This window comes from Pseudorca crassidens, chromosome 2, assembly GCF_039906515.1.
Source record: "Pseudorca crassidens isolate mPseCra1 chromosome 2, mPseCra1.hap1, whole genome shotgun sequence".
Lineage (NCBI taxonomy): Eukaryota > Metazoa > Chordata > Mammalia > Artiodactyla > Delphinidae > Pseudorca > Pseudorca crassidens.
In genome coordinates this window covers 102,866,628-102,884,876 of record NC_090297.1, presented here as the reverse complement: position 1 = coordinate 102,884,876, position 18,249 = coordinate 102,866,628, and the positions used below count along the sequence as shown (strand labels likewise).

Below are 18,249 nucleotides of genomic sequence, written 5' to 3'. Positions count from 1 at the left end.
GTCCCTAGCCCTACACCATTTTGATCTGTATCTTATACACATGGATGCACAGAGGCAGCTCCATAATATGAAAGGAACGCACTCAGTATAAGAAGTCAGGACTTACTGCCCCTCTGGTCTCCCTGCTATGCTGTGACAACTCAAGAAAAATCCAGAATCGTTACCAGTGCATGTCCAGAAGGAAAAGATGGTTTCCTCCAATCAGGTTTAGACCAACACCTCCAGCCAAGAGAGAGATTAGCATAACCTTCAAAAGGAAGCACACCATTAACTTTACACAGACTTGGTCTCATAAATCACCTCTCCTTCTTAGCAACACGCTCTTATCAAATTCCCTTCTGCTGTCATAAAGGCACTGTTTCGAAACTCTGAGATCCTATCTCCCATGCCTCACCTTTGAGAAAATTCTCATTTAACCTTTTTTTGGTGAGTCATTCTCAAAACATTAATTGTGCACCTGTCGAAATATATGAATACTACCATTTAAAGCACCAGGGGTGGTTAGCTCAATAAACTTTCCATCAACCGGATTATGTCTGTTCCATCAGTCCTCCAACCACTGCCATGATTCTCCTGCCATCACTCAACTAATGCTTTCCAAATTTGCATTATCCATAATTAGATGCCTTTGTTCTCCCACTTCCCTCCATCTTTCCTCATATCAAGATCCCACCCATCCTTCCAGGCTTGTCTCCTCCACAAAGAGTCTCTTGAACCTAACCAGCTATGTTCTCACTCTCTTTTTAGCCCTCATAGTTTATTCTCTTAGAGTATTTGCACACTTTGATATGTACCCCCCAATAAATGTCAAAGGAATCAAAAACACCTGGAGGGGTCAAAGCTATGACTATTTTTGAATCGAGCTATGTTAAAATTTTCTCTGTATAATTGGGAACAATTTGCTCTTGATTACAGAGCTCTGCTCTGATCAGCTTGTACCTGAGGGCCCCTGGATTTGTTAAATGCCTCCACCAAGTCCATTCTCTGTTTGGGGTTAACAGAGCCATCGATGGTGGAATAAGTCAGTCCATGCCTCTTAAGGTGCAAGGTTACAACCTTCAGCATGCTGGTCCACTGAGAGACGATGACACTGGAAGGAAGGATAAAACAGAAAACCAATGCCCCCGAATAGATGAAACAAACTCATCCGCAGGGCTTTAACGCCTGCTATTCGTACAATTCAGCTATCAAATGTGGACGAGGAAAGGCCTTCTGCTACCTAAGCGTACACACTTCGGTGACATTATAAGATTACAATATTTCCAGCTATTTCTAGATCCAGTCTGCAACTTATTTTGTGCAAAATGAAGTCAGAATAAAGTGGTGGCTAAGCTGAAGTACTGGCTGCGGCCTCTGATTATCTGGGGCCTAGTGCTTACCCACAGGAGGTCTGTACTCCTGCAAAGGGGTAGAGGCCCCTCCCTTGGCCAGTCAGAACACAAGCTGCTAGGGCTTCTCTGTTCCCCCCATGCTGCGCTTTAATTAGAGTTTTATGTGTTTAGATCAAAATATTTCCGATCTACAAATGCATTGAATAGCACACAGTAAAGTCAAACAACGAATGAACCTCCCATATCCACGTCCCCAGCTTAGGAATGTCCCCAGCACCATGGGGGCTCCCGGTCTGACCCCACTCTTCTCCCTCCCTCGCCCACCTATTACTCTCTTGCTTTTCTTGAGATGCTTCTTCTCTGCTCTTACTCAGTTTACTCGGATGCTCAGTTTACTCGGATCCTCTAGGGATTGCCTTTTCGACCAGTGCCACAAACATTTTAATTAGAAATCAAAGGGAATCTGTGCTGTAACCTGAGTGCTTTCTACTAAGCGTGACTCAAGGTCCTTGATATAAAAAGCGAAGATTTATAACTATCTGCAATATTAAATTTTCTAGCGTAATTACAAGCAATGCTTGGATAATGAAATAACACATTTACCTCTTTTGGGACCCTGAATTTCTTCGGATTGCCTCCAATTCTGCCAACAGAGATGAAATCTGGGAAAAGATGGAATTAACATATGGAGGTTTAAGCAAATTTGCTTTTCTCCATGTTCTGAATTAAAGAATCGGTCTCCTCCAGAGCCTCTCGGCTTCTGGTCTTACTCCTCTCTAGTTCCCTTTCCTCTCTGCAGCCAGAGTGCTATTTCCAAAATGTCAGTTTCTTATTTTCCTCCTCTGGCTGAAGCCCCTGCAGTGGCTTCCCGCTGAGAATAAAGCCCAAGCTCCGTACAGTGGCCTCCCAGGTCCTTGCTACCTTGCCTTCCGCTCACATCTCCAGCCTCAACCCTCACTACGCGCTCTTCAAATGATGCTCGGGTGATACTAACATTCTCCCTCCACTAAGCCACGCTTTGTCTCATCTTTGTCCATTGTGTTCCCTCTGCCTAGGACAGCCTTACGTGCCAGCTTCTTGGACGTCCTCTCCAATCCCAGGAGCCCACTGCCTACATGCTACTATACCACCTTTTCTTTCTATTATCATGGTCTTTTTCATACTATATATTAATTGCTTATTAGTCATCTCTTGCTTTCATGGCCGAAGATGCTCCGAAGAGGCAGAGCCAGCGTATGTCTGGTTCATTTCTGCACCCCTAGCACTCGGCATATTGCTGGACCAGAGAAGATACTATCCTAACATTTGCAGAAGGAGAAAGTGAAAGAGCTTGACCCAGTTTGAAGCCTGCTGCAAATGGTGTTGAAGAAGAGAACCTGTCCAGACTGAGGAATACTTGCTCAAGCTTCACGACAAGCTCTCTTTACCAAAACTGCTCAGGGCATATTCAAGTCTATGAGGGAGCAGGCAATAAGAACACAGGGGCAGGACTCTGGAGAGCAGCTGGCCTCATTCTTCCTGACCGCTAATGTGAATGACCTTTCCAAAGGCTCTAAAGTTCATCCCAGAATGGAGGAAGAGGACGAAAATTAGACCAAGAATCAGGAGATGAAGAGAGTTCTTATTCTGCCATTACAGGGCTGGATCACCTTGGAACTCCCAGTTAAGGGCACAGCTTCCTCATCAGTAAAAAGGCGCTGAGCCAGAGGAACTGAGGTGCCCTTAGCTCTTCCATTCTACGCCGTCGTGGTGCTAGTGGCAACCTGTTGAGGCCCCCGCATAAGGCAGCGCTCCCACCTGAACAAACCCGCTGATGCCTGGGCAGGAAGACAGTCACAGGACCGTACCATTTTGAATTAGTAGGAAGGAAAAAAGCAGGTACACGAAGTGCCTGGTGTCTTGGCAACTCAAGGTTGTGGAAAGTTCTCGAACTGCCTCATGAAAAACCTGGTGATAGGTATTTTGAAAAAATGCAGTGGAAGAGCAGGATTCATGGGCTGTGAGCTGGGGCCAAATTCTAATAACGTTCTGTATGAGTTTAGGTTTGTGCTACCAAACAAAACTCCCTTCCTCACATGAAACCACCTTAAGTGGTTTGAACTACGATTAATGGGTTCACATTAAGAACCTTGTGAATGATGACCTGAGTATCAGACAAGTTGTTAGGAACACAAATTATTAGGAACATGAATTTTAACCCAATAGCTAACTGAGGGTGCTAGGGCCTGAAGTCCGGCCACATGTGGTGCCCTTCTTATGTTTCTCTCGGTTACTGATGGTGAAGACCTAGGTAAATATTTTTAAAATCTAATTAAAAGTAATTCTTTGGTAAAACCATTCCCCTGGCAGTGACCTCCTTTCCAGTTACATCTTTTAAAGCCTTTGAAGAGAGGCTGAGGCAGCCTCAGAAAGCAGTAGAGAGGGAACCCAGCCCTCAGGGCAGGCGAGACCATGGGCAGGTTCCAAGTGAGCCAGTGGAGAGGCAGGACACACACCCCGGCCTTCCTCTGATAGAACCCTTCAGTTCTTAAAACATTCAATGAAAACAGAACAGAGTGACTAACGAGGAGAGGCTGGTAGGAAACAAACCCGGCAGATGGAAGCCTCTCAACAAAGCAAAGCAACTGGCGCTCAGACGTATTACACAGTCTGAGGCTCAGGCCTTCGTTGTTTTCCCAAAACAAACTGCTCACTTGCCTGGGCCTTGTGGCCGGCATACACCTGACAGGCTCCTTCCCGAGGAATCCATGCCAGAAATCTGCCCTGATGCCGGGTCGGTCCAAGCCACTCTCTGAAAGCCCACTATGTAGTAAGACTTCAGTTTTATTCATCAAATCAAACTAGAATTTAAGACTGGAGGGAGAATTTGACCAGCCAACATCTAACAGCTCCAGCTCTGCTGTCAAATGGCTGGGCTCGCTTGGACAAATGTGGCGCTCTCACTCAGGGAAATGTATAAGGAGGCAAAGTCTTTCTACTAGAATAGAGGTCATCATACTACCTTGGTGCTCTCTCTCCTGTCATCAAAAAGCTCCACATTGAAGCATTTGCCATTAAGGGAAATGGAGGCAGACGGCTCTGAGTTATTGAATTCGGACAAGGTCAAGTCTCTGAGCTGCTCTTCCAGGGAAAGGACCAGGCCTTCACTCTTCAGCTCTTTCAGATCCAGGGCCTGAGCAGAATCAGACAGGGGAAAGAGCAGATGGGCGGTTGAGGCAGCAAGGCATGTGACCTGCCAAAGTGCTAACTGTTTAACACAGCACATGGCAAAATGTCTCGTAATTTACCATCAGTATCTCCTCGGGTAAACCCAGATTAAAATGTAATCTTGCAAGCTTTTTTCACCAGATCAAAAATAAATCAAAGGACTTCCCTGGTGGCGCAGTGGTTAAGAATCCGCCTGCCAATGCAGGGGACATGGGTTCAATCCCTGGTCCAGGAAGATCCCACATGCTGCGGAGCAACTAAGCCTGTGCGCCACAACTACTGAAGCCCGCGTGAGCCTAGAGCCCGTGCTCCGCAACAAGAGAAGCCACTGCAATGAGAAGCCCACGCACTGCAACAAAGAGTAGCCCCTGCTCGCCATAACTAGAGAAAGCCCATGCGCAGCAACGAAGACCCAACGCAATCAAAAATAATTAAAAACAAAAAAGGAATCCATTTAATAAATCAATCAATCAAATGATGGAACTTCTTAGATAATTGCCAGATTGCAAGATCTTTCTATTTTCCCCAGCTAGAACAGAACAGTTAATTAAGTTATTGATAATCAAGATGCAATTTGCTACCAAAAAAAGATACATTACTATAGCACCTCAAAAGAATAACATACTTCAATAAAAATTTTTTTAATAAAAGAAAAAATTTTCAAGTACCAGGAGTAGTTCTTTTTCTGTTCATAAAAATAACATATGCTCATTTTAGAAAATCTGGAAAAGTTCAGAAGAGTATAAAGAAAGTAAGAATCCTTGATAACCAAGGAGAAAATAAATTTTAACTGCCAAGAGAAAAAAAAAAAAAGAATAACATATGCCCCTTTTTTTTTTAAATTGAAGTATATTTACAATATTGTGTTAGTTTCTGGTGTACAGCAAAGTGATCCCCTTATACATACATACTCACACACACCTATATATTCTCTTTCAGATTCTTTTCCATTAAAGGTTATTACAAGATTTTTTAATTTTAGCTGTACCACGTGGCTTGCAGGATCTTGGTTTCCCGACCAGAGATCGAACCCAGGCCCTGGAAGTGAAAGCACCAAGTCCTAACCACTGGAGCGCCAGGGAATTCCCAGGTTATTACAAGATATTGAGTTTAGTTCCCTGTGCTATAAAGTAGGTCCTTGTTGTTTACCTATTCAATATATAGTAGTGTGTATATGTTAATCCCAAACTCCTATTTATCCCTTCCTCACCACCCTCTGCTATCCCGTTTGGTAACCATAAGTTTGCTTTCTATGTTTGTGAGTCTATTTTTGTTTTGTAAATAAGTTCATTTGTATCATTTTTTTTAGATTCTACAAATAAGTGATAGCATATGATATTTGCCTTTGACTACTTAATATGATAATCTCTAGTCCCATCCATGTTGCTGCAAATGGCATCATTTCATTCTCTTTTTATGGCTGAGTAATATTCCGTTATATGTATATGTGTGTGTATACACACACACACAAGCACCACATCTTCTTTATCCATCCATCTGTTGATAGACATTTAGATTGCTTCCATGTCTTGGCTATTGTAGATAATGCTGTAATGAGTATGAACACTGGAGTGCATGTATCTTTTTGAATTAGTTTTCTCCAGATATGTGCCCAGGAGTGGGACTGCTGGATTATATGGTAACTCTATTTTTAGTTTTTTAAGGGTCCTCCATACTGTTCTCCAGAGTGGCTGCACCCATTTAGACTCCCACGAACAGTGTAGGAGGGTTCCTTTTTCTCCACACCCTCTCCAGCATTTATTGTTTGTCAACTTTTTAATGATGGCCATTCTGACTGGTGTGAGGTGAGGACCTCATTATGGTTGTGATTTGCATTTCTCTAATAATTAGTGACACTGAGCATCTTTTCACGTGCCTCTTGGCCATCTATATGTCTTTGGTGAAATATCTATTTAGGTCTTCTGCCCATTTTTTGATTGGGTTGTTTGTTTTTTTGCTATTAAGCTGTATGAGCTGTTTGTGTATTTCGGAAATTAATCCCTTGTTGGTAGCATTGTTTGCAAATATTTTCTTCCGCTCTGTGGGTTGTCTTTTCATTTTGTTTATGATTTCCTTTGCTGTGCAAAAGCTTTTAAGTTTAATTAGGTCCCATTTGTTTATTTTTGCTTTTATTTCCATTTCTCTAGGAGAGAAATACAAAAAAATATTCCTGCAATTTATGTCAGAGTGTTCTGCCTATGACATATTCCTCTTAATTACAGATGTGCCTCTATCCAATATCAAGACAACTTTAAATACTTGAGTTTTCATACCTAGACTTAACACTAGTAGTTAAATAAGCTTTATGACATCCTAAAATACCGAAGTATTCATATATGGCTTCCTTTTTAACAAGACGCCATTTTCTATTCTAAAATAAAGCTTATTTAAACAAACCAGGGACTTCCCTGGTGGTCCAGTGGTTAAGACTCCATGCTCCTAATGCAGGCGGCCCGGGTTTGATCCCTGGTCAGGGAACTAGATCCCGCATGCCGCAACTAAAGATCCCGAATGCTGCAACTATAGATCCCCGCATGCCACAACTAAGAAGATCCCACACCCTGCAACAAAGATCCCACATGCCGCAAATAAGACCCAGTGCAGCCAATTAATTAATTAATTAGTTAATTAAAGAAAAATAATAAACAAAACAAATAATAAAAACTGTTCTCAACATCATGGGAATTATCTCAAGGTCAATAAAGATTAATATAAAATAAAGTAAAATAAAGAGTCTTCTCTTTCCTATCCCACCAGAAAACAAAATACACTCAAACCCCATTTTCCTTGATCCAGCAGACTGGATCCCAGTTTCAGGAGACTGAGGTGGACTTCTCCACAGCCCCTCTGGGGTCCCACACAGGTGACTTTGCTTACCGACTTCAGTAGAGAAAGATGACAACAACACTGGCGGAGTCTCAGCAACTGTGACAGTATATGGGCGGTGCTAGATGTCTGCGAGTCTGCTGCCACGGAGAGCCCAGGCCCACTGGACCCAAACTCCTGGGCCACTTCCAAGAAGGAAAACAGACACAGGAAACAGTACAGGGTTTAAAACAGAAATATGGGGAAGAACCATGAACTAAATGAGGAGATTTTAAACTTCTTTGATCTGAGGTTCAATCATATAGTTTTAGCTTACTTCTCTCTACCAATTAGAGAAGTACGAAATAATGGTTTTCTTTATAGACCGACTTGTATTTTAATCAAACAGATTTTGAAAATAACTAAAAAGAAGTTTAGATCACCAGGTCTGGTGCCTGCACGTCAGTAGATTTTACTTTGGTTTGAGGTTCCAAGCTAAGGTCAAGTCTCTGCAATCAAGAATGCATGACCCCTCCCCCCCATTTCTGTAAGTTTACCAAATCTGCATCCACATTGTCATGAGTTTTCTGTATTTGTAAGTGTCCCACTGCTTACCTCTACTGAATGCATTATCAGAGCTTCTTCCAGATTGGCTGCCCCCACTTTCATGTCTTTTTAGATAGGATTGCAGAGCTGACCTGCCTCAGATAGAAAACGAAAATGCACATAAAATGGTCGTTAAGACCAAACAGGTTTACAATGGTCAGTGTTTAACTGTGGTTGCGGTAGGACCTTGAAAAATTGTAAAAGCGAACTTGTTAAATGAAGGTAGGCTCACAGCAAGCATTGGGCAAAGGTAATAAAAAATAATTACTTTAAAAGCCAAACCACTTAAAAATGATTAATAAATATTAACAAAGATTAATATCAAATATTAGTATTATATTTAATATCAATTTAATATTAACATGTAATACAGTAACATATTATTAATTAGTATAAGTTAATATACTATTATAATATTTATTAATAAGTATAAGGTATACAAAGAGAAAAAACGTATTTACATTGGAAGTGAGAGGTACCAAATAAATAGGAGAGTAGAAATCTGGAATTCAGGGAAGGATAAGAGCTTTAGAGCAAGTGCAAAGGACAGATGACAAGAAGGATTACTGGGCAGTTTTTTAAAAGTTCCAATGAGAGGCTGGGTAACAGGTCAAAGGTCAAAGAGATATACTTTCCTAATACAGCCCCATGAGGAACAGAAAGACCTGGTGTACAGTGTGCACACCCTAGAGCTTCTATGCAAGGAAGCCAATGGAGAACAGGTTCAATGTGTATGTGAGACAAAGGTGAGCTGAGGAGAGGTGAGGAGAGAGAAAGGGAGGTTTTTTAAAAAAGGAACACAGATATCCAACTTGTCAATACCGTAATTACAGTTAGAGGAACCTTGACCCTCGACTCACTCCCAAGCAAGAACAAGAATAAAATAGATGTGAGAAGGTGCTTCTTCACGGCACACACCTTGATCTTGCAAAAAGGACACTATAAACATTTTCTTCATCTTCAGAAAGCTTTAAATGGTGCAACTGAAATTTACGCTGGGGGAGCACCACCTGGAAGAGTAAAAGAAAAAAGCAGCTGGGATGAAGTTATACAAATTAACTGAACATTAGGGAGGACACTTCCCAGAGTTGGCACCAGAAATCTAGTCAGGCTCTGGACAGCAGCTCCCACCCTTCCCTGAAAACAGGACTGCTCTAACACACTGCACACGGGACTGCTGTGACACGAGGGGCAGGACAGCAACCCGAGGGCCTCCTCCTAGGAAAATGGGAGACTCAGAGCCTCCTGAAGCAACGCAGATGGCGGTTCAAGCCGAGTCAAGGACATGGTGGCCCTCCCTCCTGGCCTCCCCCAGGCACATGTGTCAATGGGATTACCAAGGGCTTGCCGGTGGGGTCCAGCTGGTCTTTTGTTCTCCTCAGCAAAAGGCTCTTGGTTAAAATATTTAACCGTTCTTCTCCTTTCTTTGAACCATTGTCAACCTGACTCCTCCACAGACTGAGTTCATCAAATGGAGAACAACGGAGAAATCTTTTTCATTGGAGAAGGAGGACAGAGAACAGGAAAGAAGCATGGGAGGATGGAGGAAAGGTTCAAAGACAGACATAAGGTGAAAAGCAAATCAGATTTTACATGCCATCCAATCATTTGTAAACATCAATTTCATAGCAAAACTCTGCTAGACAGAGCAAAAGGATCCAAGTCAATAACCACATTATAAAAATGTGAATTTTCCCATTAACAACGTCTATATCGTCACAACAGGACATATAACCAATAGCTAGCATTCATTCCTAAAACTTCAAAGGCTAGTAAAGAAATTCTGTATCCTCTTATGAGCTGACTTGAATTAAAACAAGTATTTTAAAATCAGCCTTTCTTTCTGTTTGCTTCAAATACATTGTAGTCCTGTCCCCAGGCCATATGTTTTAAAGCAGAAGTAGCCCCAAACATTCCTGGGACTGAAGAAAGTTGACTGTTGTTTCCTTTAATTTAATTGGTCCCTTATTTTTCCATATATAGGGGCTGGATGTCATCAAAGTCCTATATCAGCCAATCAACAGATTATATCTCATAAATATTAATTCTTCTTCCCTTTAAAGGTTGACAGGCTTGCCACCTGCTACACAAGATAGTCTGGTACACACTGGAGATATGAGATATGAAATAATTATGAAGCGTTACCGACAGGGTTCACATCTACATAATCCAAAGAGTTTTACTCACTTCAGCAGTGAATACATGTCCAACAAGTTGTTCTGAATGGGGGTTCCAGTGACAGCCCAACGGGCTTGGGCCTGGAGCTTACACACAGCCAAGGAAGTCTGCACTCGGGGATTCTTAACATTGTGAGCTTCATCCAATATGATTCGAGCCCAGACTACTCGAAGCAAAGGTGATGAGACACCCTGGAAGAAACACAGGTGAAATCCAATAAGAGTATGGGAAAACGTGCATGTCATCAAGAAGATAAGGGAAAATAACAAGCAGGTATCGAAGACCCGCTCTTACCTTCAAGTCTGAGGGCTTAGATCAGGTACACTGAAATAAGAAATAAGCTTAAGAAACCAAGAGTGGTTGGACAGCTACATATAAAAGAATGAAATTAGAACACTTTCTAACACCATACACAAAAATAAACTCAAAATGGATTAAAGTCATAAATGTAAGACTGAACACTATCAAACTCTTAGAGGAAAACTAGGCAGAACATTCTCTGACATAAATCTCAGCAAGCTCTTTTTTGACCCACCTCCTAGAGTAATGAAAATAAAAACAAAAATAAACAAATGGGACCTAACGACACTTAAAAAAGCTTTTGCACAGCAAAGGAAACCATAGACAAAATGAAAAGACAACCCACAGAATGGGAGAAAATATTTACAAAGCAACTGACAAGGGATTAATCTCCAAAATATACAAACAGCTCAGGCAGCTCAATATCAAGAAAACAAACCACCCAATCAAACAATGGCTGGAAGATCTAAATAGACCTTTCTCCAAAGAAGACATACAGATGGCCAAGAGGCACATGAAAAGATGCTCAACATCACTAATTATCAGAGAAATGCAAATCAAAATTACAATGAGGTATCACCTCACACCCGTCAGAATGGCCATCATCAAAAAGTCTACGAACAACAAATGCTGCAGAGGGTGTGGAGAAAAGGGAACCCTCCTACACTCTTGGTGGGAATGTAAATTGATACAGCTACTATGGAGAACAGTATGGAGGTTCCTTAAAAAACTAAAAATAGATATGCCATGATCCAGCAATCCTACTCCTGGGCATATATCTGGAGAAAACCATAATTCAAAAAGATACATGCACCACAATGTCCAGTGCAGCACTATTTACAATAGCCAGGACATGGAAGCAGCCTAAATGTCCATCAACAGGGGAATGGATAAAGAAGATGTGGTACATACATAAGTCTACTTTTATATATAAAATACTAAGCCAGACACAAAGAACATTTCCTACTCTCAAGGAGCTCACAATCTAGCAGGGGAGAAAAAATAAAACAAGCATAAAGATCATTACACACAATGTATATATAGTAAATCCCACTGGATAATTCAATACAGGACAGTAGGAATCCAGTTGGTCTTGTTCACTGCAGTATCCCTAATACCTGAAATAGCATCTGGCATGGGGCAGTGTTACAACAAAAATAGAAATGAGGTTTTTCCTCTCCTGATAACAAGGAAAATAAAGGGAACAATGAACAGGGTGGAGAAGGAGCATAAACTGGCCTGAAAGAGTTAACCAATCCTAGTTTTATTTTAACTGTTACTAATCTGTAGTGTCTGTAACTAGATTTGTCCTTCACAAAGCTAACCCCTAACACTCTCTGACTGTGTGAATTACATCCTGCACCTAACACTCTCCATCTCCATGTGAATTACATCCTGTACCTGGTGTTCACACTCCCTACCCTCCCTTGTAGCAAATCACCCCTTGTAGCGTTCTGCATTTCAGAAAGAAGGTTGCGGGTGGATAACCCAGAGACGAAGAATGGACCCAATTACCAGGTTGCCTGATGCCAGCTGTGACTGTTTTGAAATAATGCAGGAAGAAGAAAAATGCAAGACCTTCACTACTTTGATCCTTATCACCTACCCCAGACTGTGAGCCCCACCTATAAGACTTTTCCTGATTCCCCAGGGATTGGGGGGGGGCGTTTTTGAGGTGCTGGCCTGCTGTGTTCCCTCTTTGCCTGGCAAAGAATAAGACTACCCTTTCTTTTCTCCTCCAAACTCTGTCTCCGTACTTCTATTCGACATCGGTGCACAGAGAGCCAAGATTCTGGCATCAGCAGATACTCAATATTTGGGGAATTAAAGGGGTGCGCGGTGACATAAGCAAGCACAAGGTGCTATGAGATGCATTTAACCAGAGGGGGAGGCAAAGCATTCCATTCAGAGGGAGAACAAAGGCACAAGAGCAGGACAGATCTTTGGTACAGCTGAGCATGGGGTGCCACTGGGAGGGCTGGGGTGTGGGGGAAGAAGGCCACACAGGCAGGGCAAGACCGTAAAAGGCCTAATATATCATTTAAAGGGATGAGGGTTTTAGCCTCAAAGCTAAGAGGAATTACTGAGGAATCTGAAAAGTTAATCATCCAAGAGAAGGCAGAGTCGGTCATGAGATAGAGAAGCGTTCTAGAGATCTCCCCAAATACAGAAAGCTGTGAATATCCTATTGTACTAAGAATAAAAGCATATGCAAAAGAGTAGTTCTTGGGACAACACTGTATTTTCAGAGGGAAAAAGCCCACAATATCTATGCAATAAAGCCTCTACTCTATGTAACTGAGACTACCCTGGACACAGCAACAAACATTCAGGTTTTTTCCCCTGGTTATCATTTAGCTTCTGGCCCACTGTAGCCTTATTATTTGCAACCCTTTTCCTAGAAAGTGGAGGAAGGCAGGGAATAATGGCTTCATATAAAAATACTAGTCCTAACAAGAAATATAAAACACATCCTGGGGCTTCCCTGGTGGCGCAGTGGTTGAGAGTCCGCCTGCCGATGCAGGGGACACGGGTTCGTGCCCCGGTCCGGGAAGATCCCACATGCCGCGGAGCGGCTGGGCCCGTGAGCCATGGCCGCTGGGCCTGCGCGTCCGGAGCCTGTGCTCCGCAGCGGGAGAGGCCACAACGGTGAGAGGCCCGCGTACCGCAAAGAAAAAAAAAAAGAGGAATCCTTGACCTTTTTGGGCTTCCCTGGTGGCGCAGTGGTTGAGAGTCTGCCTGCCGATGCAGGGGACACGGGTTCGTGCCCCGGTCCGGGAAGATCCCACATGCCGCGGAGTGGCTGGGCCCGTGAGCCCTGGCCACTGGGCCTGCACGTCCGGAGCCTGTGCTCAGCAACGGGAGAGGCCACAACAGTGAGAGGCCTGCGTACCGCAAAAAAAAAAAAAAAAAAAAAACACATCCTGAGAATATACCCCCAGAACTCTCAAATAAACACTGTAACAAGTGAAGCTTTCCTTTATTCATGAGATATGACCACCACCGCAACTGCAATGTAGTTATTGTTTCTAAAACACAGCAAACTACTGTACCATCTCCACCTTTATTGCTGAGGAGGTTGTCTAGAGTTAAAAGAGAAGGGACAGAGGAAAGAACTCTCTGTTTCCACAGGTGGAACAGTTCGAATGTTCATGACCTTACGGGAGGGTACCTTTGCCATCTCTAATGCTGTGAAAAGACTCCTATTAAACGATCCGTGGTTCCAACCCTACTTCCCTGGCAGCACCCACGCCTCACCTTCACACTGAGGTTTGCACCTGGCATCTCTCCCTCTTCCTTCTTTGTGGGAATCTCCTTGGCCAGAAGGCTGTAGGTAGTGACCACGATGTCATATGTGGAGAGGCTGCAGAGATATAACACAGAGCAAAAGTTAAACCATCCCACCACGACTCTGACAATGTGAGACAGAATTGGTTCCTTCACAAAAATGCCTACGGCTGGAAGGATAGACAGCAGAACTCATTAATTTATGTCCTTAATTCACACACACATGACTCTGGAGAGATAAATTTTATACACCTGACTTCCTTATTGCTTACCACTGGTCATTTTTACAGATTATTAGCTATAACTAGAACAGCCTCCCTCTTCCCAGCCAAGTCAGAAAAGATCATCTCTGGTGGGGTCATATTAAGCTTGAAGTGATCTGGCAAGAACAGAAAGCCGGGCAGGGTTGGAAGTTAATATTTAGTTAATTTGACATAGATGACACTAAAGTCCCAATGAAGTAAGAAACCCTCGAAGTACTGTTCATCTTACAGCAATGGTGTTTTCTCCTCCTCATTCTATAATGGATTTGTGAAAACCCATTCATCTAGCTTTGACATTTGGGCATAAAGATACATGTTGTACACTTTCAGTTTACCTCACCTATACTCTTTACATGTAAAGATTCTTGATGAAAAGCGCAATTCTTTTTCCGAGGAAGCTTAATATTGTGTACCTGAGAGAACTTCAATAAATACTTTTGATAAAAATCTATTTGGGGGCTTCCCTGGTGGCACAGTGGTCGAGAGTCCGCCTGCCGATGCAGGGGACGCGGGTTTGTGCCCCGGTCCGGGAAGATCCCACATGCCGCTGAGCGGCTGGGCCCGTGAGCCATGGCCACTAAGACTGCGCGTCCGGAGCCCGTGCTCCGCAACAGGAGAGGCCACAACAGTGAGAGGACTGCGTACTGCAAAAAAAAAAAAAAAAAGGCCCCCTGAGCCAAGATGCTGAGCACCTCATACTGACTGCAATATTTCTGCACTTACACTTTTGCATGTTGATCCCGGTTTGGCCCATGATACAGATAGACTCTTAGTTTGTTGCTGCTCACACGTTTCTCCACCTCACTTTTCCAATGATGGATCAGGGAAGCAGGACAGATGACTAGTGTTCCATGGGAAGTGAACTCAGAGGAGTCTTGAGAGGGGAAAAGAAAATCAACACCTCGTTACATTCATTAAATAGTTTTAACTTCTTAAAGGCATTACCTCTTTCCCTTGACTGACATTTATTCCTTCAATCAATATTTTTAACAACTGCTGCTTCTATTTCTACACACAGCTTATACCTTGGAGATATTGCGGGTCTGGATCTAGACCACAGCAATAAAGTGAGTATCACAATAAAGTGAGTCACACAAACTTTCTCGTTTCCCAGTGCATATAAAAGGTCTGTTTGCACTACACTATAGTCTGTTAAGTGTGCAATAGCATTACGTTTTTTAAAAAAGGTGCATAGCTTAATTTGAAAATACTTCATTGCTTAAAAATGCTAACATCATCTGAGCCTCCAGCAAGTCGTAATCTTTTCACTGGTGGATGGTTTGAAGTATTGCAAGAATTACCAAAATGTGACATGGAGACGCGAAGTGAGCAAATGCTGTTGGAACAATGGCGCCAAAAGACTTGCTCAACACAGGGTTGACACAAACCCTCAATTTGTAAAAAACAGTATCTGTGAAGTGCAATAAAGTGAAGTGCAATAAAATGAAGTATGCATGAAGTAGAATAGAAAACGGAAGAAATAATCTTTTAACTCAAAACCATTATTTATTTTCCCCTACAAAAGTGGAAGAGAGAGAGGCTAAAGGGCGAGGAAAGTGGGTAGCACATGACTTCACTTTAAAAACCCAAAAAACCCCAATGTGCTTTCACAGTGGCCAGAATGTAGAAGCTGGATCATTTCCTAACTCATCCTGAGTTGATTCATTACAAGGGAGTATTATTACTTTTCTCTGAAAAGCATAACTTAATTACATTCACATTAAAGTATAAGTACAAAATTCCCTAGGTCAAGCGAACATTACTTTGGAACCAGTTAGTGCTGGAGTATGTGTACCACTGCCCCCCATCCCTTGTGTGTGTGAAGGTGCGCACATGCTGCTACTACACACAGGGACACAGGGTCCAGCTGCAACAGTGGTCACTAGAGGCCCTGAGAGCAGATGGCCACAGATTCCTTAACTATCTAACCAACTGAGAAATGTACATGTGTACATGGCAATTTACGTGGTGTTGGCTCTACATGATATACAGGACCTTTAAGGTACTTATACAGTTACTACATTTTAAAAACAGAGGTTGAAATAAGAGAAATTGTCTAGAATCTGGAAACTTCTGGAAGTTCAGAAACATGGAAAACAGTGTCTGCTATGGTGGCTAAAATCTGAATTTGTCACAGATCTTCTTTCAAAAAATAATATATTAACTAATTTGGATCTATCCTATAGTTATATCCTCAACATTAACAAAAATAATCATTAGGTTTAAACTAAGTTTTCTGGAGCCTTAGCTTTCTCCATGAAATTGTTCCTAATCACAGGTCAAGCTAACCTTATATTAAAAGGAAAAAATGATTACTTCTAGTTAGTGTATTTGGTGTCAGAAATGATACTATAGGAAAGTAGTCTAATGCTAGTTTTCCAATAAATTAAATATGACAAAAGGCATCCTTTCATGGCTGAAAAATTTCCACTCTCCGCTGCCTCACATGATTTAGGAAACAGCAGGTTTTTGAATACCATTTTTGGAAAGCCAAGCCAAAGCCGTGGTTTTGTCCTTTTCTTTGTTTTTCTCTTGGTTCTTCTGGGTCAGGATGAGTGCAATCATTGTGAGGGTTTTTCCTAACCCCATATCATCCGCTGGAAAATAAAAACACAAATAGGAGAGGTAACTATTTAGGGCAAAGAATCAGCTCAGCTTCAAGAGAAGCAGCCCCGGGCAGACACCAGCCCTGGTCCTCTGCTGTCAGTGCCATTCCAGTCACCATGCTTTGCCTCCTCTATTGAAGCCTTTGTCTTTCTTATTAAAATGAACACTAACTCTTGCTATTTATTTTGCGACCTAGGTCAAAGACATTTACTAGGACTTTCGTAAAATTTAAAACTTATTATTTAGATCTTATTCGAGTCTCTGTGTTATATTGTCACTTATCCAGTACATTCATTGATATCTCCCTCAGTTTGATGATGTTGCCTAGTCTTATTTATTTCCCTGCAAAAGCAAAAAGGTCCAGTAGATATAGCCTACCACCCACTTTACTACCACACTTTTGGAGTTAAGAGTTAACTCAAGGGCTTCCCTGGTGGCGCAGTGGTTGAGAGTCCGCCTGCCGATGCCGGGGACACGGGTTCGTGCCCCGGTCCGGGAAGATCCCACATGCCGCGGAGCGGCTGGGCCCGTGAGCCATGGCCGATGAGCCTGTGCGTCCGGAGCACAACGGGAGAGGCCACAACAGTGAGAGGCCCGCGTACAGCAAAAAAAAAAAAAAAAAAAAGAGTTAACTCAAGACAGTCCTCCATCCCCTTAACTTATTCATCAAAGAAGGTCATAAACTAGCAGTTCTTGGGTACCATCATTGTGCCGGTTACTGAGCTTATCCAATTTACTATTTATACCCTATAAAATATTATTATCCCCTTTTTAACAGTTTAAATACTCATTCTGACGTAAGCAGAAGTAAAATGTCACAGCATGGGCTCTGGTTCTGCCACTGTGCAGAGCTAACACAGCAGCTGACTACTCTCCTTTGGAAGGTCAGCTTACAAGGCTGGCTCTTGGCTGGCATCTGGGAACTTGGATTTCAGGAGGGGTCCCCCCATTCCCAGACTGGGTAAGAATGGCTCACTGTGCCTAAACTGCGTGTACCAATAGTACAGTTTATGTTGAACACCTGCTTTCCTTCTGGAATCTGAAATTTCAGTACCTGCCAGACTGAAGCTGCCTATGTGACCAGCCCCCAGTAAACACCCTGGGTACCGAATCACTAACAAGCTTTCCTGGTTGGCAACATTTTACATGTGGAAGACTTAAGCACACGCTGAGTGACTCCACTGGGACAGGCCTCTGGAACTTGAACCTGGTTTCCCTTGGACTTTGCCCCAAGTGCCTTCTTCCTTTGCTAATTTTGGCCTATATCAAATCAAATTGCTCAATTATTACTCAATTTATTTGACTGTAATAAATTACACCCACGAATATGACTATATGCTGTGCATCCTAGCAAATCATCCAACCTGGAGGTGGTCTTGGAGACCCAGACACAGCCACTTACTAGCCATAGTGGACATCTGTCATGCTTTCTGGAAGTTGAGCACCTTGGTAAACTTTAGCGTGACGAGTCTGCAAAGCAGAGCCTGGATAACTTACTTCCTGCCTCTTCTGCAGCTAAGGCACCGGCAGCATGACCTGGCTCTACAGAGCACTTACACTCACACCAGACTTCGATTCAGATGTGAGTAACTTTAGAAAAAAGGCTCCCTGTAGAACGCTTTCTACAGGAAAGGTTGGAGACGGCAGTTTGATTTGGGGGCGGC

General features: G+C 42.7%; 1 protein-coding gene across 7 annotated transcripts in view; it reads right to left on the bottom strand.

Moving 5' to 3' along the window:
- The window catches only part of TTF2 (transcription termination factor 2), a 57,182-nt gene that overhangs the window by 20,165 nt on the left and 18,768 nt on the right, over window positions 1-18,249 (bottom strand). For 6 of the 7 annotated variants that reach the window (XR_010941024.1, XR_010941022.1, XR_010941021.1 and 3 more), the window contains exons 10-21: window positions 16,456-16,575; window positions 14,702-14,852; window positions 13,686-13,791; window positions 10,137-10,318; window positions 9,287-9,440; window positions 8,868-8,959; window positions 7,959-8,041; window positions 7,416-7,549; window positions 4,333-4,503; window positions 1,935-1,993; window positions 940-1,090; window positions 165-247 (exon numbers count right to left, since the gene is read on the bottom strand). Coding sequence is in view for 2 of the 7 variants with exons in the window: in XM_067727412.1 (XP_067583513.1) it covers window positions 165-247; window positions 940-1,090; window positions 1,935-1,993; window positions 4,333-4,503; window positions 7,416-7,549; window positions 7,959-8,041; window positions 8,868-8,959; window positions 9,287-9,440; window positions 10,137-10,318; window positions 13,686-13,791; window positions 14,702-14,852; window positions 16,456-16,575 (1,486 nt within the window). In the remaining 5 variants the exon portion in view is untranslated. The remainder of the gene's footprint in view (window positions 1-164; window positions 248-939; window positions 1,091-1,934; window positions 1,994-4,332; window positions 4,504-7,415; window positions 7,550-7,958; window positions 8,042-8,867; window positions 8,960-9,286; window positions 9,441-10,136; window positions 10,319-13,685; window positions 13,792-14,701; window positions 14,853-16,455; window positions 16,576-18,249) is intronic. The other variant, XR_010941025.1, reaches the window with a different exon arrangement.